At 45.8% G+C, this 25,255-nt stretch overlaps 1 protein-coding gene across 3 annotated transcripts in view; it reads left to right on the plus strand.

The window, feature by feature from the left end:
• LOC120028735 (paired box protein Pax-3-like) overlaps window positions 1-25,255 on the plus strand; it is a 46,382-nt gene that overhangs the window by 16,203 nt on the left and 4,924 nt on the right. The window contains exons 5-9 of one of the 3 annotated variants that reach the window (XM_038973965.1): window positions 12,766-12,965; window positions 19,531-19,696; window positions 19,902-20,113; window positions 22,918-23,200; window positions 24,708-24,742. In XM_038973965.1, the coding sequence (XP_038829893.1) occupies window positions 12,766-12,965; window positions 19,531-19,696; window positions 19,902-20,113; window positions 22,918-23,200; window positions 24,708-24,742 (896 nt within the window). Of the gene's footprint in view, window positions 1-12,765; window positions 12,966-19,530; window positions 19,709-19,901; window positions 20,114-22,917; window positions 23,206-24,707; window positions 24,743-25,255 lie in introns of those variants that run through there. The other 2 variants (XM_038973966.1, XM_038973964.1) reach the window with 2 other exon arrangements.

The following is a 25,255-nucleotide window of genomic DNA, read 5'->3' on the forward strand; positions in this document are numbered from 1 at the left end:
CTCTCTCTCTCTCTCTCTCTCTCTCATTATTCTGTCAAGAGGTTTTCTGTCTAGAGGTTTTTTGTCTAGAGGTTTACTCTCTAGAGGTTCTCTCTATAGGTTTTCATCGTTTGAGGAGAGCTTGGTCGCTTTGTCTTCTTCACTTTCTTTTTGTGACGCTTGATGAGGTTATGATTTATTAGTTATTCTTCCTCTCTCACCACATCATATTTTTCTCACGCACTCTCTCTCTCTCTCTCTCTCTCTCTCTCTCTCTCTCTCTCACACACACACACACACACACACACACACACACACACACACACACACACACACACACACACACACACACACACACACACACACACACACACACACACACACACACACACACACACGTTGACAGTGCAGACAAACACACAGCGCTCTTCACACACTCTCAATTACAGGGCAGCTGTAGAGGTCGGGGCTCCTCCTTAGCAAGTCAAGTGAGCACCCCCCATCTCCTTTAACAACATGGTAGAGGCGCAGATGGGCCCATAAGCTGTCGGTTAACCATTATCCTTCAGTCCTTCAGGCATCTGCCCAGTCTTCTATGTACTGTTTAATGCAGTTGGGCAGTCACTTAGTCCCCCGGCCCCTGAAAAGGACCAGCGTCACTCCCCGCCCAATTAAATGCTTCATTTGTTTCCTCTGCCTTTTGTTTTGTTTCGGAGGGGGGCACATGTCACTGACTCAGTTACCCTCTTCATTTACCAAACACCCAAAGAGAACTTCCATGGCTGTACCCGCCATCCGTCCATTAACCACCATGAGAAGGTTGTGTAAATAGAAACACATATGGTCAGCCACCCCACCCATCCACCAACCCACCATGCCCAAAACTGAGCTCCATGCACTCAGTGCACCCCGCCTCCATCTCTCTGTGGACATTTTAAAGCCTTTTTGTCCCCACTCGCAGTCCCCACAAAACCAAGCTGATTTCCAGGAGCACAGTCTGTTTCAGTTAAATCCTCTATTCTTTACCATCCTCGGGAATGGGGGGGGAGCTCAGCTCAGGTTGTTTTGGCTCAGGCTGCTAGGTGCTGTGTGCCTCTCAGGTTGTTTTGGCTCAGGATGCTATGTGCTGCGTGCCTCTCAGGTTGTTTTGGCTCAGGCTGCTATGTGCTGCGTGCCTCTCCGGTTGTTTTGGCTCAGGCTGCTATGTGCTGTGTGCCTCTCAGGTTGTTTTGGCTCAGGCTGCTATGTGCTGCGTGCCTCTCAGGTTGTTTTGGCTCAGGCTGCTATGTGCTGCGTGCCTCTCAGGTTGTTTTGGCTCAGGCTGCTATGTACTGTGTGCCTCTCAGGTTGTTTTGGCTCAGGCTGCTATGTGCTGCGTGCCTCTCAGGTTGTTTTGGCACAGGCTGCTATGTGCTGTGTGCCTCTCAGGTTGTTTTGGCTCAGGCTGCTATGTGCTGCGTGCCTCTCAGGTTGTTTTGGCTCAGGCTGCTATGTGCTGCGTGCCTCTCAGGTTGTTTTGGCTCAGGCTGCTATGTGCTGTGTGCCTCTCCGGTTGTTTTGGCTCAGGCTGCTATGTGCTGTGTGCCTCTCAGGTTGTTTTGGCACAGGCTGCTATGTGCTGTGTGCCTCTCAGGTTGTTTTGGCTCAGGCTGCTATGTACTGTGTGCCTCTCAGGTTGTTTTGGCTCAGGCTGCTATGTGCTGCGTGCCTCTCAGGTTGTTTTGGCTCAGTCTGCTATGTGCTGCGTGCCTCTCCGGTTGTTTTGGCTCAGGCTGCTATGTACTGTGTGCCTCTCAGGTTGTTTTGGCTCAGGCTGCTATGTGCTGCGTGCCTCTCAGGTTGTTTTGGCTCAGGCTGCTATGTACTGTGTGCCTCTCAGGTTGTTTTGGCTCAGGCTGCTATGTGCTGCGTGCCGCTCAGGTTGTTTTGGCTCAGACTGCTATGTGCTGCGTGCCTCTCCGGTTGTTTTGGCTCAGTCTGCTATGTGCTGTGTGCCTCTCAGGTTGTTTTGGCTCAGGCTGCTATGTGCTGCGTGCCTCTCAGGTTGTTTTGGCTCAGGCTGCTATGTGCTGTGTGCCTCTCAGGTTGTTTTGGCTCAGGCTGCTATGTGCTGCGTGCCTCTCCGGTTGTTTTGGCTCAGGCTGCTATGTGCTGCGTGCCTCTCAGGTTGTTTTGGCTCAGACTGCTATGTGCTGCGTGCCTCTCCGGTTGTTTTGGCTCAGGCTGCTATGTGATGCGTGCCTCTCAGGTTGTTTTGGCTCAGGCTGCTATGTGCTGTGTGCCTCTCAGGTTGTTTTGGCTCAGGCTGCTATGTCCTGCGTGCCGCTCAGGTTGTTTTGGCTCAGGCTGCTATGTGCTGTGTGCCTCTCAGGTTGTTTTGGCTCAGGCTGCTATGTGCTGTGTGCCTCTCAGGTTGTTTTGGCTCAGGCTGCTATGTGCTGCGTGCCTCTCAGGTTGTTTTGGCTCAGGCTGCTATGTGCTGCGTGCCTCTCAGGTTGTTTTGGCTCAGGCTGCTATGTGCTGTGTGCCTCTCAGGTTGTTTTGGCTCAGGCTGCTATGTGCTGCGTGCCTCTCAGGTTGTTTTGGCTCAGGCTGCTATGTGCTGCGTGCCTCTCAGGTTGTTTTGGCTCAGGCTGCTATGTGCTGTGTGCCTCTCAGGTTGTTTTTGCTCAGGCTGCTATGTGCTGTGTGCCTCTCAGGTTGTTTTGGCTCAGGCTGCTATGTGCTGTGTGCCTCTCAGGTTGTTTTGGCTCAGGCTGCTATGTGCTGTGTGCCTCTCAGGTTGTTTTGGCTCAGGCTGCTATGTGCTGCGTGCCTCTCCGGTTGTTTTGGCTCAGGCTGCTATGTGCTGTGTGCCTCTCAGGACTACAGTTTGGTTAAATTAAACTGTTTTCTTTTCTCTGCTATTCTCCTTCTCTCTCTGCGGCTTAACTTCTCTGGGATATGTGGGACGCTAACGTCCCACTTGGCCAAAAGCCAGAAAAAATGTAGGGCGCCAAATTCAAATATATTACTATAAAAATCTATCTTTCATGAAATCACAAATGAAAGACACCAAATTAAAGCTACACATGTTGTGAATCCAGCCAACATGTCTGATTTCAAAAAGGATTTACAGCAAAAGCACACCAAACGATTATGTTAGCTCAGTACATAGCCACAGAAAAACACAGCCATTTTCCCAGCAAAAGATAGTAGTCACAAAAAACAGAAATAGAGATAAAATTAATCACTAACCTTTGATGATCTTCATCAGATGACACTCATAGGACATCATGTTACACAATACATTTATGTTTTGTTCGATAATGTGCATATTTATATCCACAAATCTCGGTTTACATTGGCGCCATGTTCAGAAATGCCTCCAAAATATCCGGAGAAATTGCAGAGAGCCACGTCAAATAACAGAAATACTCATCATAAACTTTGATGAAAGATACATGTTTTACATAGAATAAAATATACACTTGTTCTTAATGCAACCGCTGTGTCAGATTTAAAAAAAACTTTACGTAAAAAGCACACCATGCAATAATCTGAGACGGCGCTCAAAAATAACAACATTTCTCCGCCATGTTGGAGTCAACAGAAATACGAAATGACATCATAAATATTCCCTTACCTTTGATCATCTTCATCAGAATGCACTCCCAGGAATCCTAGTTCCACAATAAATCCTTGTTTTGTTCGATAATGTCCATTACTTATGTCTAAGTAGCTACTTTTGCTAGCACGTTTAGTGCACATGTCCAAACGCTCGCGCAGATGCAGGCGAACTCGGACGAAAACTTCAAAATGTTATATAACAGGTCGAATAAACTGGTCAAACTAAGTAGAGAATCAATCTTCAGGATGTTGTTATCATATATATCCAATATCGTTCCAACCGGAGCATTCCTTTGTGTCTGTATAAGTTATGGAACGCAAAGCGATATCATGAGGAAAGCGCGTGACCAGGAACTGGCAATCTGCCAGACCACTGACTCATTCCCCTCCCATCCGGCCCCACAACACAGCATAAGCTTCATTCCACGTTCTACAGACTGTTGACATCTAGTGGAAGGCGCAGGAAGTGCAAACAGATCCATATCTTACAGGGAATTAAATAGGCGATGAGTCGAACATTGACCAGTCTCAGAATTCACACTTCCTGTTTGGATTTTTTCTCAGGTTTTTGCCTGCCATATGAGTTCTGTTATACTCACAGACATCATCCAAACAGTTTTAGAAACTTCAGAGTGTTTTATATCCAATAGTATTAATAATATGCATATATTAGCATCTGGGACAGAGTAGGAGGCAGTTCACTATGGGCACGCAATTCATCCAAAAGTGAAAATGCTGCCCCCTATATCAAAGAAGTTAAAGCAGCAATGCTCCGGCTCCCCGGCAGTCCCAGTCCAAGCCAGGCTTCTTCTCTGGGTCTCTGAAATTTAGATAGCTTTACCCTTTTAAGGATCGCACTGTGTTTTGTGGTTTTACAAACTGGCAAGTCTACGGGTCCAATCCCACACATACTGTAAACCACTCCCCTCACAGTTGAGGTGAAGTCAAAATACATGGAAAAGTAAGTTTGAGAGTTTAGCTAGAGTATGAATAAAACATTTTAAGACACAGTTTATGTATACATAGATATGTGGGGTTGGTGGATAATTTGATTGCTAAGGCTATTCAGCAGTGCCATATAAAACACATTCATCCTGTTATACAATAAAAATGTTTTTTTTTTACCTGGAACAATTTTTAACTCAGCAGTAATGACCAAAGTAGTGTCAGGGAAAAATGGTAAACTCATTGCTGTGTGCTTTAAATATGTTGGTATGCATTTGTTTGTATGTCCAATGTGCAAAATACAGAATATCTATTGTCAAAATTAAAATGCGCTGAAAACTTTATGAGTGAGTGAGTGTATGAGTGAGTGAGTGTATGAGTGAGGGAGTGTATGAGTGAGGGAGTGTATGAGTGAGGGAGTGTATGAGTGAGTAAGTGAGTGAGTGTATGAGTGAGTGAGTGTATGAGTGAGTGTATGAGTGTATGAGTGAGGGAGTGTATGAGTGAGGGAGTGTATGAGTGAGGGAGTGTATGAGTGAGTAAGTGTGTGAGTGTATGAGTGAGTGAGTGTATGAGTGAGTGAGTGTATGAGTGAGGGAGTGTATGAGTGAGGGAGTGTATGAGTGAGGGAGTGTGTGAGTGTATGAGTGAGTAAGGGTGTGAGTGTATGAGTGAGTAAGGGTGTGAGTGTATGAGTGAGTAAGGGTGTGAGTGTATGAGTGAGTTAGTGTATGAGTGAGTGAGTGTATGAGTGAGGGAGTGTATGAGTGAGGGAGTGTATGAGTGAGTGAGTGAGTGTATGAGTGAGTAAGTGAGTGAGTGTATGAGTGAGTGAGTGTGTGTATGAGTGAGTGAGTGAGTGTGTGTGTGTGTATGAGTGAGTGTATGAGTGTATGAGTGTATGAGTGTGTGAGTGCATGATTGTATACGTGTATGAGTGAGTGTGAGTGAGTGTATGAGTGAGTGTATGAGTGTATGAGTGAGTGTGAGTGAGTGAGTGTATGAGTGTATGAGTGTATGAGTGTGTAAGTGTGAGTGAGTGTATGAGTGAGTAAGTGTGAGTGAGTGTATGAGTGTATGAGTGAGTAAGTGTGAGTGAGTGTATGAGTGTATGAGTGTATGAGTGAGTAAGTGTGAGTGAGTGTATGAGTGTATGAGTATATGAGTGAGTGAGTGAGTGAGTGTGCGTGTATGAGTGTATGAGTGTATGAGTGAGTAAGTGTGAGTGAGTGTATGAGTGTATGAGTGAGTGTGAGTGTATGAGTGAGTGTGTATCTTCACACCACCAGAGTTGCCGTAGGGCTGACAAGGCTCATTAACCTAGAAGCAGAAGGATGGTCTATGTAATGTACTGTCAGTACCAATTCTCACAGTCTACAGAAGCCTAGGCGCTTGTGTGTGTGTGTGTGTGTGTGTGTGTGTGTGTGTGTGTGTGTGTGTGTGTGTGTGTGTGTGTGTTTCTCTGAAGCAGAGTACAGAGAGCAGTGGGAGTTAACAGGTGGCAGGGGACGTATCACCAGGTACACCTTTGTCACTTCAACCCCCTACTGTGTGTGCTATGCCTCTTGGTGACCTCTCTCTCTCTGTCTCTCTCTCTCTGTCTCTCTGTCTCTCTGTCTCTCTCTCTCTCTCTCTCTCTCTCTCTCTCTCTCTCTCTCTCTCTCTCTCTCTCTCTCTCTCTCTCTCTCTCTCTCTCTCTCTCAAAAACACACTGACACACACAACAACACTAATGCCTTTGTAAGACCCACACTCTCACAAACACACTGACACACGCAACAACAACAACATCAACAACACAAATGCACAGTCATAGAAGCCTGATTGTGGTAGCCTACATTTGAATAGGAGAACAACAAAGGCCTCCTCCTTCCTCTACCCCTCAGGTGCTCCCATGGTCCCCTCCAGGCTGCAGAGGAAGGTTTTGGGGAGCCCCCCAGCTGTGCCCCCCCCTTGCCACTCTCTGGCCCTCTTTGTGCCTCCCGCTCCCCCGTGGGGCAGGTGACAGGCCCCTCTGTGCGGGTCGAGGCAGCCATGACGGATTCCACAGATGGAGCGTGCAAATCGCCAGCAAAGACCTCAGCCTTAGAGCAACAAAGAGAGAGAAAGAGAGAGAGATGGGGAGAAAGAGAGAGACAGAGTAGGCAGAGAGAGAGATAGGGACAAGGAGAGAGAAACAGAGTAGGCAGAGAGAGAGATGGGGACAATGAGAGAAAGACAGAGTAGGCAGAGAGAGAGATGGGGACAAGGAGAGAGGGACAGAGTAGGCAGAGAGAGAGATGGGGACATGGAGAGAGGGACTGAGTAGGCATAGAGAGAGATGGGGAAGAAAAAGAGAGAGACAGAGTAGGCAGAGAGAGAGAGATGGGGGAGAGAAAGAGAGAAAGAGTAGGCAGAGAGAGAGATGGGAGAGAGAGAGATGGGGGAGAGAAAGAGATGGGGAGAGAAAGAGAAAGACAGAGTAGGCAGAGAGAGAGATGGGGGAGAGAGAGAGATGGGGGAGAGAAAGAGATGGGGAAGAGAAAGAGATGGGGAAGAGAGAGAGAGAAGGGGAGAGAAAGAGATGGGAGAGAGAAAGAGATGGGGAGAGAAAGAGATGGGGGAGAGAGAGATGGGGAGAGAAAGAGATATGGAGAGAAAGATAGAAAGAGTAGGCAGAGAGAGAGATGGGGGAGAGAGAGAGATGGGGGAGAGAAAGAGATGGGGGAGAGAAAGAGATGGGGAAGAGAGAGAGATGGGGGAGAGAAAGAGATGGGGGAGAGAAAGAGATGGGGAGAGAAAGAGATGGGGGAGAGAGAGATGGGGAGAGAAAGAGATGGGGAGAGAAAGATAGAAAGAGTAGGCAGAGAGAGAGATGGGGGAGAGAGAGAGATGGGGGAGAGAAAGAGATGGGGAGAGAAAGAGAAAGACAGAGTAGGCAGAGAGAGAGATGGGGAGAGAGAGAGATGGGGGAGAGAAAGAGATGGGGGAGAGAAAGAGATGGGGAAGAGAGAGAGAGATGGGGGAGAGAAAGAGATGGGGGAGAGAAAGAGATGGGGAAGAGAGAGAGATGGGGAGAGAAAGAGATGGGGAGAGAAAGAGATGGGAGAGAAAGAGATGGGGGAGAGAGAGATGTGGAGAGAAAGAGATGGGGAGAGAGAGAGCTGGGGGAGAGAAAGAGATGGGGGAGAGAAAGAGATGGGGGAGAGAGAGAGATGGGGGAGAGAAAGAGATGGGGGAGAGAAAGAGATGGGGGAGAGTATAAATAGTCTTGTCACATGAAAGTATATCAAGACGGGACTGCAAACCTCCAAGAGATGCCATACTGACACTTCGTTTGAAAGACGTTCCCTAGGATCCCCAAAGCAGACTGGTCATAACCGATAGGTAATTCCAAAGTAATTAAGGATTTTTATAACAACTCGGCATTCCCAGATTCTAAATCCCTGTGAAATTCTTTGGAACGCTGTTGCATGCTGGTAACTGTGGGGAAACTAAGCATTCCCTATGAGCCTCCAGGAACTGAAGCTACAAAGGCTCCTCTCTGTTTTTCACCAGCAATTCTGTTTCAAATAATGCCTCCACTCCAACTCCTCCACACCCGAAATTCCTACCCCACCAGCCACTACCACCACCTAAAAAACATCCACCCACCCCTTGGTTCCTCCTCTCAATAATATGTCTTTGCATTTGTTGTTTGGTTAGTGATGTGGCTTGAGGATGTTATGAAGTCAGGAATTAAAAGATTTGTTCTACTAGAAGCTCACAGAGTGAAAAATTCATTAGGCTGTTGGAGGTAGTAAAGTTGTAGTTTCTCTCTTGATTCATTGTAATAATGGTCTTAACCGCGACAGGCAGCCATTTTACATCTTGGTTCTGTTTAGTGTGGATGGGAGCAGCTGAATGGCCTGTATCTGTGAATGTAAACAGAAATAGAAAGTGGTAGCATTCTGATAAAGTGCAAAATAGAATAATCTCCCCAAATACCCAAAGGCAACATCTCTCCCAACCCCTACCCTTTCTCTTTCTCTCCCCCCCTCTCTCACATTGTTTAATGTTTCTTTACCAATTTTCTCTTAATGCATCCTACTGCCATTGGTGTTGAGAATGGAAGCACTGAGGGGGGAGTGGATCAGTTTCACATGAGGAGCCCCAAGCTATTTGGGTTTTCTTGTATTTTATTGTTGCTTCTGAGGGGGAACTAATACAGTGTTGCACAAAAACTTCCCCTCCGCTCCAGGGAATTCATTAAGTGTAACACAAAGTCGGCGCGCCAGCCTCAATGAACTTCTGTTCTGAAGTAGCTAAAGGCCTACTAGAACTGCCTGGTAGGAAACCAGCCCATACGCTTCAGAACAGAGTATACAGGTGTATTATAACTGATCTTACTTTAACTTGAATAGTAGACATACAAAAGCTGTCAAGTCTCATATCACACCAACTCAATCAAGCTGAAGCTTCCACTCATTGACAACTTCAATGTCTGTCTGAGAGAGAGAGGGAGAGAGTGTGTGTGTGTAATGTGTGTGTGTGTGTGTGTACAAAGTAGAGCTGAGACGATAAACTGAAAATTATCAACAGCGACCATACCAATCACTTATCGCAGGCATTTTGCTGATGTCGTTCATGATGATAAGTAGCCTATACTAGAGAAATGTGAAGTTTTAAATTAAATAAGTTTGCTAATATGGGGGCTTGTTAATAGGACAATTGATGGTGATAAAACCATCAAACTAGTAGTAGTAGTTTAAAGGCCCAGTGCAATCAAAAACGTGATTTTACTGTGGTTTATATATACAGTGTTAAGGGTGTGTACTGGAGGCGAAGTCAGGTGCAGGAGAGCAGAGTGTAGTGAACAGGCACACTTTTTATTCCGGTCCAAAGAAAGCACAAAAGTACATAAATGTGCCCAAACACGGAACAATAGACAAAAGTATGGCGCGTAACAATACCCACATAACATAAATACAATTTCACACAAAGACATGGAGGGGAACAGAGGGCTAAATACATGCGGTGTGATTAGGGAATGAAAACCAGGTGTGTATGGAACAAGACAAAACAAATGGAAATATGAAAAATGGAGCGGCGATGGCTAGAAAGCCGGTGACGTCAATCGCCGAACGCTGCCCGAACAAGGAGAGGAGCCGACTTCGGCGGAAGTCGTCACATACAGTGCATTAGGAAAGTATTCAGACCCCTTGGACTTTTTTCACATTTTGTTACGTGACAGCCTTATTCTAAAATTGATTAAATAGCTTTTTTCCACTCATCAATCTACACACAATACCCCATCATGACAAAGCAAAAACAGGTTTTTAGAAATGGTTGCAAATTTATGACAAACAAAATCCGGAGATATTCAGACCCTTTACTCAGTATTTTGTTGAAGCGCCTTAGAGCCTCGAGTCTTTTTTGTTATGACGCTACAAGCTTGGCACACCTGTATTTGGGGAGTTTCTCCCATTCTTCTCTGCAGATCATCTCAACCTCTGTCAGGTTGGATGGGTAGCATTACTGCACAGCTATTTTCAGGCCTCTCCAGAGATGTTTGATCGGGTTCAATTCCGGGCTCTGACTGGGCTGCTCAAGGACATTCAGAGACTTGTCCCGAAGCCACTCCTGCGTTGTCTTGGCTGTGTGCTTAGGGTCGTTGTCCTGTTGGAAGGTAGACCTTTGCCCCAGTCTGAGGTCCTGAGCGCTCTGGAGCAGGTTTTCATCAATGATCTCTCTGTACTTTGTTCTGTTAATATTTCCCTCGATCCTGACTACTCTCCCAGTCCCTGCCGCTGAAAAACATTCCCACAGCATGATGCTGCCACCACCATGCATCACGGTATGGATGGTGCCAGGTTTCCTCCAGACGTGATGCTTGGCATTCAGGCCAAAGAGTTCAATCTTGGTTTCATCAGACCATAGAATCTTGTTCCTCATGGTCTGAGCATCTTTAGGGGCCTTTTGGCAAACTCCAAGCGGGCTGTCATGTGCCTTTTATTGAGGAGTGGCTTCCGTCTGTCCTTCTGGAAGGTTCTCCCATCTCCACAGAGGAACTCTAGAGCTCTGTCAGAGTGACCATAAGGTTCTTGGTCACCTCCCTGACCATGGCCCTTCTCCCCCGAGTACTCAGTTTGGCTGGGCGGCCAGCTCTAGGAAGAGTTTTGGTGGTTCCAAACTTCTTCCATTTAAGAATAATGGAGGCCACTGTGTTGTTGGGGACCTTCAATGCTGCAGACATGTTTTGGTACCCTTCCCCAGATCTGTGTCTTGACACAATCCTGTCTCGACGCTCTACAGACAATTCCTTCAACCTCATGGCTTGGTTGTTGCTCTGACATGCACTGTCAACTGTTGGACTTTATATAGGCCGGTGTGTGCCTTTCCAAATCATGTCCAATCATTTGAATTGACCACAGGTGGACTCCAATCAAGTTGTTGAAACATCTCATGGATGACCAATGGAAACAGGATGCACTTGAGCTCAATTTTGAGTCTCATAGCAAAGGGTCTGAATCCTTATGTAAATGTATTTTTAATAAATTGAGCTCAGGTGCATCCTGTTTCCATTGATCATATTTGAGATGTTTCTACAACTTGATTGGAGTCCACCTGGGGTAAATTCAATTGATTGTCATTATGGGATATTGTGTGTAGATTACTGAGGATTTGTTTTATCAATACATTTTAGAATAAGGCTGTAACATAACAAAATTTGGAAAAAGTCAAGGGGTCTGAATACTTTCCGAAGGCACTGTATATATTTCCTCACTATGAGGTTGGAATAATACTTTTACTGTTGGAGCTGTTAGAAAAGATTGCATGAAATCTCAGCCTGTTTTGGTGGGGTGAATTTTTGGCCTGCCTGGTGACATCACCAATAAAAACCAGAGTTGAAACCTTTCTACCAATAACAGCTAGTTTTCAGGTTTCCCTCCCAACTTAGACCACTCCCAGACAGGCTTAAGAAGCAATTTTTGTATCTTTTTGACCATTTTAAATTAAAACAATTGCTGTAAGGTACTTAATTGTTACTCAGAAATTATTTGAAATTGTTGTATGAAAACGGCTTTGAATGATAATTTAAAAAACGGTGGTGCACATTAATGTTATAAACATATCTTTCTATTTATCAATATTGCCTCAATTTGGCCAATTCAGGCAAGGATTTTTGTCCATATCGCCCTGCTCTAGTACAAATGTACATGCCTTTGCATGCTTATGTGCACAGTGACAGACGCAAGGACACTGAGGGGCATAGTAAAGCTGGGCGTTGGACACTGGCCTGAGGAGAGTATCTGATCTCTGGGTCTCCCTGCCCTTGGGTCTGTCTGTTTGTCTGGCTTGGCCCTGCCCTAGGTTACCACTGTGTTACCACTGTGTTACCACTGGGCCGTAGCTTTAGAGAGCCTCGTCAATTCACTGCCTCTTCTGCTGAATTAGCTTTTAAAGCGCCAGCGTTTCTCTCTGAGCAAACAAGACCAGCATGCACCTGCAAGTGGTGTGGAGGGGGGTGTATGGGGGGCTGCTGCCCAGTCCCTCTCTCCATCCCCAACTGTTACTGGGGCTCCAGCAAGACTGCAACTGTAGACAATGCAGGTTCCCCCCGACACTCTCTCTCTCCGTCACTGACCCCCCTTTCCCCCCTTAAAAAAACGAACGGTCCCTGGATCAAAATTAGGCCTTTGTGTGGCGCTTAGTCCTCTCAATCCCACTGCCGCCACGCCTCGGGAACCTTGTCCTGTGGGATTATTTATAAAAGCACACAGAATTCCCCTATGAATGGAAGTCTGTTGGTGCACAAGACAAGAGGGAACATTGGGAGATGGGGAGCGTTGGGAGGGGTGGTGGTGGCCCCTCTGAAGAGGTTTATGTAAACGGATAGCATGGGACAAAAAGGAAAGCAAACAAGTTCACACTTCAAGTGGATGGATGGATTCATCCTTCTGTTCTTCACTGTCACTCTGAATCACTACACTTCTTTTTCTAGACGGCTCTCCCTATTGGTCTCCCTGCATTCTATTTGATCACTGTAGTCAGGAGAATAAGAAACTGAAGATGTGTTTTTAAGACTGATTTATTTATTTTGAACTTTTCTATAAACCAGTCCAGTCAGTTATGAACACATTATTAATTACAACGATGGACTTGACTAATGAAATCTAGTTCTATAAACCATCAGTAACTGTTAACTGTGATAATGATACTGTACTAACACCATGGGAGCCCTAACTGTGCACCTCTTGTCTGTTGGAGCAGCGAGCCACTCAGATGAGGGGTCGGACGTGGAGTCAGAACCGGACCTGCCTCTGAAGAGGAAGCAGCGCCGCAGTAGAACCACCTTCACGGCCGAACAGCTGGATGAGCTGGAGAGAGCCTTCGAACGAACACACTACCCTGACATCTACACCAGGGAAGAGCTGGCTCAGAGGGCCAAACTCACAGAGGCCAGAGTTCAGGTAGACTACACATACATCACACACACACACACACACACACACACTCTTTATCACACATCACACACATCCACACACTCACACGTGCACTGCACACACACACACACGCGCACACACACACATTTTTGGCCTGCCCCTTCATCCTGTGTTCCCAGGGGTCCAATATGCAGGCCCAGCTCTGATCTACAGCCCAGAAAATTCCCCACAACAGCTCCCGTATGGAGGCTGTACCGGGCCCAGCATGGGGCTATTACATATGGAATCAGCATGAGTCCCGCCAGTCACACAACACGGACTCTCAGCAGCAGCAGCCAACCACAGCCCCCCCCATACTGTTCAGAGGAGAAGGGGGCCTGTTGAGTTAAATGTTCATTTATTGATATGGATGGGTTCATTTGTCCGCTCTGTCCCTGTGAATGGATAAGCCAGGTCACACATGATACAAGTCACTATTTGATGTCCATCCATGTCTGAAGTTGCTGGGAGATTATGTGGAAACCGGCCACTAGGGACAACAGTGAGCGCTGTTACGTTCATGTAGGTTTGGGTTTTGCTAGGGTGTTGTGGACGGGGAGGCGGATGGGCGTAAGCATCTGCCTCTGATTCCAAACGTTGCGCGTTTGAATCCAGCGATAGAAAGTTGCTTTGAGATGTTTGTTTTAAGCCGATCCCAAACCTGAACCCTTACCATAACCATTCAGAGTTAATGCCTAACCGTAAGATTTCAATAGCGAGGCTATATACAGGGGGTACCGGTACAGAGTCAATGTGCGGGGGCACAGGTTAGTCGAGGTAATTGAGGCAATATGTACATGTAGGTAGAGATAAAGTGACTATGCATAGATAATAAACAGAGAGTAGCAGCTGCGTAAAAATGTGTGTGTGTGTGTGGGGGGGGGGGGGGGGGGCAAATAGTCGGGGTGACCATTTGATTAGCTGTTCAGGAGTCTTATGGCTTGGGGATAGAAGCTGTTAACCTAGACTTTGCGCTCCAGTACTCCTTGCCTTGTGTTAGCAGAGAGAACAGTCTATGACTAGGGTGGCTGGAGACTTTGGCAGTTTTTAGGGCCTTCCTCTGACACCGCCTGGTATAGAGGTCCTGGATGGCAGGAAGCTTGGTACCAGTAATGGGCCATACGCACCAGCCTCTGTAGTGCCTAGCAGGTTGGAGGCTGAGCAGTTGCCATACCAGGTGGTGATGCAACCAGTCAGGATGCTCTCGATGGTGCAGCTGTGTTTGGACCATAATAGTTCATTGGTGATGTGGACACCAAGGAACTTGAAGCTCTCCATCTGCTACACTACAGCCCCGTCGATGAGAATGGGGGCGTGCTCGGCCATCCTTTTCCTGTAGTCCACATAATCTCCTTTGTCTTGATCACATTGAGGGAGAGGTTGTTATTCTGGCACCACACTGCCAGGTCTCTGACCTCCTCCCTATATGCTGTCTCATTGTTGTCGGTGATCAGGCCTGCCACTGTTGTGTTGTCGGCAAACTTAATGATGGTGTTGGAGTTGTGCTTGGCCATGCAGTCATGGGTGAATAGGGAGTTCAGGAGGGAACTGAGCACGCACCGCTGAGCGGCCCCGTTTTGAGGATCAGCGTGGCAGATGTGTTGTTACCTACCCTTACCACCTGGGGGTGGCCCATCAGAAAGTCCAGGATCCAGTTGCAGAGGGAGGTGTTTAGTCCCAGGGTCCTTAGCTAAGTGATGAGCTTTGAGGGCACTATGGTTTTTAATGCTGAGTTGTAGCCAAGGAATAGCATTCTCACATAGGTGTTCCTTTTGTCCAGGTGGGAAAGGTCAGTGTGGAGTGCAATAGAGATTGCCTCATCTGTGGATCTGTTGAGGCGGTATGTAAATTGGAGTGGGTCTAGGGTTTCTGGGATAATGGTGTTGATGTGAGCCATGACCAGCCTTTCAAGGCACTTCATGGCTACAGCCGTGAGTGCTACGGGTCTGTAGTCATTTAGGCAGGTTACCTTGGTGTTCTTGGGCACAGGGACTATGGTGGTCTGCTTGAAACATGTTGTTATTACGGACTCGTCAGGGACAGGTTGAAAATGTCAGTGAAGACACTTGCCAGTTGGTTAGATCAGGCTCGGGGTCCACATCCTGGTAATCTGTCTGGCCCTGCGGCCTTGGGAATGTTGACTTTTTTAAAGGTCTTACTCACATTGGCTACGGAGAGCGTGATCACACAGTTGTACGGAACAGCTGATGCTCTTATGCATGCTTCAGTGTTGCTTGCCTCAAAGCGAGCATAGACGTCATTTAGCTCATTTGCTAGGCTTGTGTCACTGGGCAGCTCACGGTTGTGCTTCCCTTTATAGTTTATAATAGTTTGCAAGCCCTGCCACATCCAACGAGTGTCAGAGCCGGTGTAGTAGGATTCAATCTTAGTCTTGTATTGACACTTTACCTGTTTGATGGTTGGTCGGAGGGCATAGCGGGATTTCTCATAAGTGGGCTATGCCCCTTTTTTCTCCATTTCCGCCTGAATGGCATGCTCAAAGTAAACTGCTTGTAGCTCAGGCCCCGAAGACAGTATATTCATATAATTGGTACCATTGGAAAGAAAACACTTTGACGTTTGTAGAAATGTTAAAATAATATAGGACAATATAACACAATAGATATGGTAGGAGAAAATACAAAGAAAAACCAACCAGAATATTTGTTTTTTGAGAGACCATCCTCTTAGAAATGCAAGAGAAAGGTCATATTGTAAAAAATTCAATTCATATGGCTTCCACAGGGTGTCAGAAGTCTATTTACAATGTTTCATGCTTGTAACTTCAAAAACGAATAAGAAATAACAGTTTGTGTAAGAGGACACAGTCTTGGAAATCCGTGTTTTTGCGCACCCTGACGAAGTTGCGCAACTGCTAAAATCGGTTTCCTATTGAACATACTTCTTTCTGAGCTAAATTTTATAGTTTGAATACATTCTAGGGTATCTGAGGAGTAAATACAAACATATTTTGACTGGTTGAAACAAAGTTTAGGGGTAGATTTTTGGATTCCTTTCTCTGCAAGTTGAACAAGTGGATTACTCAAATCGATGGCGCCAACTAAACAGACTTTTTGGGATAGAAAAGTAGATTTTATCTAACAAAACTAAACTACATGTTATAGCTGGGACCCTTTGGATGACAAATCAGAGGAAGATTTTCAAAAAGTAAGTGAATATTTAATCTTTGTATGTGAATGTATGAAACCTGGGCCGGTGGAAAAATATTTTGAAATGGGGCGCCGTCCTCAAACAATCGCTTGGCATGTTTCAGCTGTAATAGCTACTGTAAATCGGTCAGTGCAGTTAGACTAACAAGAATTTAAGCTTTCAGGCGATATAAGACACTTACAGTTGAAGTCGGGAGTTTACCTTAGCCAAATACATTTAAACTCAGTTTTTCACAATTCCTGACATTTAATCCAAGTAAAAATGTCACTGTCTTAGGTCAGTTAGATCACCACTTTACTTTAAGAATGTGAAATGTCAGAATAATAGTAGAGAGAATGATTTATTTTGATTAATTTCAGCTTTTATTTCTTACATCACATTCCCAGTAGGTCAGAAGTTTACATACACTCAATTAGTATTTGGTAGCATTGCCTTTAAATTGTTTAACTTAGGTCAAACATTTTGGGTAGCCTTAAACAAGCTTCCCACAGTAACTTGGGTAAATCAGCCAAGACCTCAGATTTTTCTTTTAGACCTCCACAGGTCTGGTTCATCCTTGGGAGCAATTTCCAAATGCCTGAAGGTACCACGTTCATCTGTACAAACAATTGTACGCAAGTAGATGCGTAAATAGATGGCATCATGAGGATAGGACAACTATGTGGATATATTGAAGCAACATCTCAAGACATCAGTCAGGAAGTTAAAGCTTGGTCGCAAATGGGTCTTCCAAATGGACAATGACCCCAAGCATACTTCCAAAGTTGTGGTAAAATGGCTTAAGGACAACAAAGTCAAGGTATTGGAGTGGCCATCACAAAGCCCTGACCTCAATCCAATAGAAAATTTGTGGGCAGAACTGAAAAAGCGTGTGCGAGCAAGGAGGCCTACAAACCTGACTCAGTTACACAAGCTCTGTTGGGAGGAATGGGCCAAAATTCACCCAACTTATTATGCGAAGCTTGTGGAAGGCTAAATGAAACATATGACTCAAGTTAAACAATTTTAAAGGCAATGCTACCAAATACTAATTGATTGTATGTAAACTTCTGACCCACTGGGAATGTGATGTAAGAAATAAAAGCTGGAATTAATCATTCTCTCTACTATTATTCTGACATTTCACATTCTTAAAATAAAGTGGGGATCCTAACTGACCTAAGACAGGGAATTTTTACTAGGATTAAATGTCAATAAATGGTGAAAAACTGAGTTTAAATGTATTTGGCTAAGGTGTATGTAATCTTCCGACTTCAACTGTTGATGAACGTTTAATTCTGAAGTGAGACTGTGAGAGTTAGTTGGAATAGATGAGTTTTGAGGCAAGCACAGTCCTCAAATACAATTTTCTTATTCTCATTAACTACACTATTTGAAGCTTTGGGTGACTTTATGGCTATGGAACAGGACTGAAATAAGACCATCAGAGCTTATTTATAGTTAGAGGAATTTATAGGGAGGGGGGGGGGCATGTAAATAGTGTTGTGTTGCTATGTTTAAATGATGTTCCTGTGGTGAGGCATGAGATGTGGAGATAGAGATTGCCTTGTTGGCTGCAGCCAGGAGTCACATGGGCAGGTCTGGAGAGGAACACATGACCCCGACACACACACAAACACTCAGACAATAACACACAGGGTTTAGACACGCACACACACACACACACACACACACACACACACACACACACACACACACACACACACACACACACACACACACACACACACACACACACACACACACACAATACATAGAAATCAGAAACAAAAACAATGCAGTCAGACAAAAACATATTGACTCATATAGAGAGATATACACATATGCACAAATTACAGTCATTAACCATTAATAGAGTGCCTTCGGAAAGTTTTCAGACCCCTTGACTTTTTCCACATTTTGTTACATTACAACCTTAGTCTAAAATGTATAAAAAAAATGTTTATCTCATCAATCTACACACAATTCCCAATAATTACAAAGCAAGAACAGTTTTTTTGAATTTTTTGCTAATTTATAAGTAAAAAACCCACGGAAATATCACATTTATATAAGTTTTCAGACCGTTTACTCAGTACTTTGTTGAAGCACCGTTGGCAGCGATTACAGCATTGAGTCTTCTTGGGTATGACGCTACAAGCTTGACACGTCTTTATTCGGGGAGTTTCTCCCATTCTTCTCTGCAGATCCTCTCAAGCTCTGTCAGGTTGGATGGGGAGCGTCGCTGCACAGCTATTTTCAGGTCTCTCCAGAGATGTTCGATCGGGTTCAAGTCCGGGCTGGGCCACTCATGAACATTCAGAGACTTGTCCCGAAGCCACTCCTGCATTGTCTTGGCTGTGTGCTTAGGGTTGTTGTCCTGTTAGAAGGTGAACCTTTGCCCCAGTCTGAGGTCCTGAGCACTCTGGGGCAGGTTTTCATCAAGAATCTCTGTACTTTGCTCCGTTCATCTTTCCCTCGATCCTGACTAGTCTCCCAGTCCCTGCCACTGAAAAACATCCCCACAGCATGATGGTGTCACCACCGTGCTTCACAGTATGGATGGTGCCAGGTTTCCTCCAGATGTGACGCTTGGCATTCAGGCCAAAGATTTCAAGCTGGGTTTCATGAGACCATAGAATATTTTTTCTCATGGTCTGAGCATCTTTAGGTGCCTTTTGGAAGGTTCTACCATCTCCACAGAGAAACTCTAGAGCTCTGTCAGAGTGACCATTGGGTTCATGGTCACCTCCCTGACCAAGGCCCTTCTCCCCCGATTACTCAGTTTGACTGGGTGGTCAGCTCTAGGAAGAGTCTTGGTGGTTCCAAACTTCTTCCATTTAAGAATGATGGAGGCCACTGTGTTCTTGGGGACCTTCAATGCTGCAGAAGTTTTTTCGTACCCTTTTCTGTACCCATACCCAGATCTATACGGACAATTCCTTCGACCTTATGGCTTGGTTTTTGCTCTGACATGCATTGTCAACTGTGGGACCTTATATAGACAGGTGTGTGCCTTTCCAAATCATGTCCAATCAATTGAATTTATCACCGGTGGACTGGTATGGATGATCAATGGAAACAGGATGCACCTGAGCTCAATTTAGAGTCTCATAGAAAGGGTCTGAATACTAATGTAAATAAGGTTTTTAATGTAAATATTGTTTTTATTTCATACATTTGCACACATTTCTAAAAACCTATTTTAGGTTTGTCATTATGAGGTATTCTGTCTCGATTGCTAAGGATTTTTTTTCCATTTAATTAATTTGAAATAAGGCTGTAACTTAACAAAATGTGGAACATTTCAAGGGGTCTGAATACTTTCCGAATGCACTGTATTTATGGGACTGTATGTTTAAGACAATGTAAGATCTCATGTCATGTTTTCCTCTTTCCCCAGGTGTGGTTCAGTAACAGAAGAGCCCGGTGGAGGAAGCAGGCTGGAGCTAGTCAGCTCATGGCCTTCAATCACCTGATCCCTGGGGGCTTCCCGCCCTCTGCCATGTCCAGTCTCTCACCTTATCAGCTGTCTGACAGCCCGTATCCCCCTACATCCATATCACAAGGTGGGACACTCTGTAAACAAGGCCACAGGCTAAACAACTCCCTGTGTGTTTCAGATATACAGCTATTGCTCTCAGAGTTCAGACCCTTGAGCTTGATTAGCAAAGTCATTTATTGTTAAATATTGACTACAATGTAATAATCTGACAATTGAGAGACAATATACGTAAATGGTAAGTTCTTCTTTTCTATTTGTCCTTCCCTTAGCGGTGTCGGAGCAGGCCAGCACGCTGCACCGGCCCCAGCCCCTGCCCCCGTCCTCAGGCCACCACCAGAGCTCAGGAGGGGGAGGACAGGATGGGGGGTCTGCCTACTGCCTGGCCTCTGGACGCCACAGCTTCTCAGGCTATTCCGACAGCTTCATCACGTCAGGAGGCCCTCCCATGAACCCTGCCATCAGCAACGGCCTCTCTTCCCAGGTGAGTCAAACAGAGCTACACACACAGACACGTGTACACACACACACACACACACACACACACACACACACACACACACACACACACACACACACACACACACACACACACACACACACACACACACACACACACACACACACACACACACACACACAAACACAGTTCATACTCTTATCTATATCGGGAGGTGGGGAGAGGTGGAGGTGGGTGTGAGGTGGAGTGAAAGGACTTGAAAAGGACAGAGGACTGACATGGAGGAGGACAAATGAATGAGGAGAAGATGAGACAAATTATACTGAAAAGACAATTATGGCCAATTATACAGGCATGAGGCTTGTCGTCCCTTTACCTAAACATTAAGGGCTGTCCTAACAAGCAGAAAATGAGATTTCAGCTGCTCAAAGTCAGACCCCCATAAACACACACACACACACACACACACACACACACACACACACACACACACACACACACACACACACACACACGCAAACACACACACACACACACACACACACACACACACACACACACACACACACACACACACACACACACACACACACACACACACACACACACACACACACACACACACACACACACACACACACACACACACCAGTGCTTCAGGGTCACTTTAGAGAGTGTGACGATATGGACATGAAGGATGAATGACTGGAGAGGCTGGCATGGTTAGACAGTATGCAAAAAGGACATTTACACAGGTCACATGGTGGGAAAGGGAAACCTTTGAAATGTTTGATATTATTGATGAACATTTAAAATACTTGTTGGTAATTTGTGAGACATTTATTTTGTTCAGTTTAATCTACTGAAATGTGTTCAATTGATATAAATGACAATGAATAGGCTAAGTCATAAGGAGGGGAGATATTGTCTATCAATTATTTTTTATGGTAGTCTCGTCATTTCTTACCAGTCATTGTGGAGGCACTAACTTCACCTCAGTCGGGCCTGCTTTTTTTCTTGAAAAACTTTTCCAAATACGAAATATTTTTAGACAATATTCAGTATTTTTCTGTTGCAGTAGGGCAAATATACTTTTGCTTCCAGTGTCTTCGTCATTGCCTCTAAATCTTCCCATGCTTTAGCCCATCAACACGCATATAATATCCTCGCGCTTTGGCACACCAATAAATCAAGGTTCCAGTGTTCAAATTGATTACTACCGAATATAAATTGAATTATGTGTGTAATTTATGTAGATTACTTTCCATGTTTTGTTACCTATATAATTGGTGCAGGCTATCAAATTTTTTTTGGTACGTGTGTGGAATATAGGAATGTATAGTCCTTCTTAGTTTAAATTATGAATTGACTTAAATTGGATGGGTCTTTAATTTATAAAATGGTTATGAAGACTGTATATGGAAGATCAACTAGGCCTACTCTATGTAGAAACTAAGCTGGATTTATACTTATTATTTGCATGCAAGATGTGGAGAACTTTTGATACATGTTGGCGCAATACACAATTCTACAAATCGAACACCCCTCATCTCCTCTCTCTCTCTCCCTGATAAATGGGGTGCCTGACCCCCACATGTTTTCCATTTGTAAGGAACACACCTCGTCCTCTTCAAGGGTGTTTGTCAAGATTCCACGGACAGGGCTTCTGTATGACAACCATAATGTATGTGTGAGAGTGTGTGTTTTAAGGTTCATGGGAAACTACCCCTCCCTGAATCTCTGTTAAGACTTTCTTTACGTTTATCTACACCTCCCTCTCTTACGCAGTCCATACGCAGCTACCTCGGGAAATCAAGGAAACACTCGCACGCGCACACGCACACACGCAGGATCGACCACGCCATCCGTCCATATACTTTTTCTGTTTAACTAGAGCGTTCCAAAACGCAAGTAATTTTTTGGGAAAATGTTACTGGGGTCGAGAAACACAACTCCCCTCTCAAAATCAACATGGGCTCCTCTGTCCCCTGCCTGGGAAATGACTTAAGCGGGACCATCTGTGTGTGTGGATGTAGAATAATATGTCACTTATAGGGCCAGAAGAGCCCAACATGCAGCGAACCTGCTTTTCATTAGGACATCGACAGAGGCTACAGGTCTCTGTTTAGAGGGATTTGATGCATTTAGAGGTAGGGAGGTTTAAAGTGGTCACGTTGGTATCCAGTGAGATGATCTTGAGTCACAGCAATTATCTGTTTATTAGACACTTTGTTGAACTTTCTTTCTTATCCGTCCAGATAAAGTTAGTGAGGGTTTGTTATCGGCTCGTTCTGTCTGAACCTCCTCTATAACGATACCCTACGGCTCTTTTCCGTCCTTCGCTCGCCAAGAAATATTCCCCCAAATTCGATTATCGGGCAGCTAATCAATAACAGGTCAAAGCCTAGCCTGTTTGTCTGCAGCTTGTCTGTTGTGGTCCAGAGTTTTTTTCTCTGCTTCTAAAGGTCTACCATGTTATCTGTGTTGGGACATCTTTGGCGATAAGTCTTTATCTCATCCTTTGCTTTTTGGAGTGGCGACAGGAGGGAATTTCCAAATAAGTTGAGTTCTGAGACAAATTGGTTAATTCTTCCTCTGTGAAGCTATCTCTGCCTGTCTGGGAAGGCCTGGTGGAAGGGTTTTGATGTCAGTGGAGGGGAACTTCCTGTCTGAGTTAGGCTGTGTTGGTATGTGTTATAGATGGGGGTTGGGATGATACCTAACACCAAGCTGTGCCAAAATCACTTAACCACCTATCTGAATGGAACGTCAATAACGTCACGTCAATAACACTCATCCTCTCTTTCTCTCCCTCCCTCTCTCTCCAGGTGATGGGTCTGTTGAACCCAGGCGGGGTGCCCCACCAGCCCCAGAGTGACTATGCCCTCTCCCCCCTGACAGGAGGCCTGGAGCCCCCCGGGGGCATGGGGGCCAGCTGCTCCCAGCGTCTGGAGCACATCAAGGGTCTGGAGGGCCTGTCCAGTGTCCCCAACATCCCCAGTCTCCCCTCGCTGCCCAACTCCCAGTCCTACTGCCCGTCCTCCTACAGCGCTCCTGCCTACAGTGTGGACCCTGTGGCCTCCTACCAGTATGGGCAGTACCACGGACAAAGTAAGGTCAATATCGCTCACTTTTATTACCACTTAAACACTTGTAGCCGCCTTAACCTTTCACCGCTCTTAAGTCTACTGCACCGATACATTTACAAAGGACAAATGTGTTGATAGGACTCTAGCAGTGTTTACATGACGTGTTTCCATCCAATGAAAACAGCAGGGTTTCAGACAGGATAAGTTGTTTGATCCTATCTCTGAAGTAACACTGAGTATATTGGAACATATCTGTCCTTTAGTATACTGTAGCTCACCTCGCCTCGCCTGTCAGCAATTCAGTTCATTCCTATGAAACAGTACTAATAGTGTAAGATAGTGTCTCCTGGATCGTTTCCTTATGGAAGGCTTGTTAAACAGTGAGGAGGCCCTTCAGTTCACATTAACATTACACTAACTCTGACATCAAACAAACCTTCATGTAACTCTCAAAAACCGACATCATCCACATGCGTTCAGCAGTGATTAGAGCACCCTGCAGTTTTCAATTTCCCTCTGTGGGTCACCCAATCAGGCCAGTCCCTCGACCTCGCAGCAACCTCACCCTTCAAAGCAAAGACACCAGTCCATGTAGATGGCTGCTACGGCTTTAAAAAGGACTGCAGGTATCGAGGGAATATTTAACCTAATATCCGAGAGAAATAAATGCTTAATGAAATATCTTGAAGAAATATGTAAGTGGACAGAAAAGACACTCCCAGGTGAGTCAAACAGAGCTACAGATCTACACACACACACACACACACACGTACACACACACACACACACACACACACACACACACGTACACACACACACACACACACACACACACACACACACACACACACACACACACACACACACACACACACACACACACACACACACACACACACTCACACACACACACACACACACACACACACACACACACACACACACACACACACACACACACACACACACACACACACACACACACACACACAGAGGGACTACATCTTGATGTCATTAATCACAGAGACTGGATACACGTGTGCGGTTAGGTCTGTAGAATGGGAAAAGGTATTTTCTGGGGGGTGGAAGGATCCTAATATCCTCTGGCAGGGCGGCAATTAGAAACAGGTGTGTGGTGTGGGCCTGCTGAGGTCAGCTGGGGAAGCAGTATTGATCCCTGTCCCAGATTCACTGGTACTGGGCCTCTAGTGTCAAGCCTAACCCAGTCTCAATGGGACTGATATCAAGTCTGCCCACTTCCCCTCTCTAGACCACATACACACACACACACGCACGCACACACACACGCACGCAAGCTTGCACGCACGCACGCACGCACGCACGCACGCACGCACGCACGCACGCACGCACACACACACACTGCCGCTGCACTGTTAGACTGATCACCATGATAATGCTGCTCCCATGGTTCAAACCCTCTTTATCTCTGTCAGTGATCATCACCCTCTCTATGTTTAATTGAGGATAACTCATAACTTAGTCTCATTCTCCTCTGTTTTTCCTTTTAGGTGCCCTTCATTATCTGAGACCTGAGATCACCTGAGGATCTGCCTCTCTAAGTGACCCCCCACCACCTCCACCACCTCCACCTCTGGCCCAACCCAGTCTCCACCTTTGGCCCAACCCAGTCTCCACCTCTGGCCCAGCCCAGTCTCCACCTCTGGCCCAACCCAGTCTCCACCTCTGGCCCAACCCAGTCTCCACCTCTGGCCCAACCCAGTCTCCACCTCTGGCCCAACCCAGTCTCCACCTCTGGCCCAACCCAGTCTCCACCTTTGGCCCAACCCAGTCTCCACCTCTGGCCCAACCCAGTCTCCACCTCTGGCCCAACCCAGTCTCCACCTCTGGCCCAACCCAGTCTCCACCTCTGGCCCAACCCAGTCTCCACCTCTGGCCCAACCCAGTCTCCACCTTTGGCCCAACCCAGTCTCCACCTCTGGCCCAACCCAGTCTCCACCTTTGTCCCAACCCAGTCTCCACCTCTGGCCCAACCCAGTCTCCACCTTTGGCCCAACCCAGTCTCCACCTCTGGCCCAGCCCAGTCTCCACCTTTGGC

This window comes from Salvelinus namaycush, chromosome 34 (assembly GCF_016432855.1).
Source record: "Salvelinus namaycush isolate Seneca chromosome 34, SaNama_1.0, whole genome shotgun sequence".
Lineage (NCBI taxonomy): Eukaryota > Metazoa > Chordata > Actinopteri > Salmoniformes > Salmonidae > Salvelinus > Salvelinus namaycush.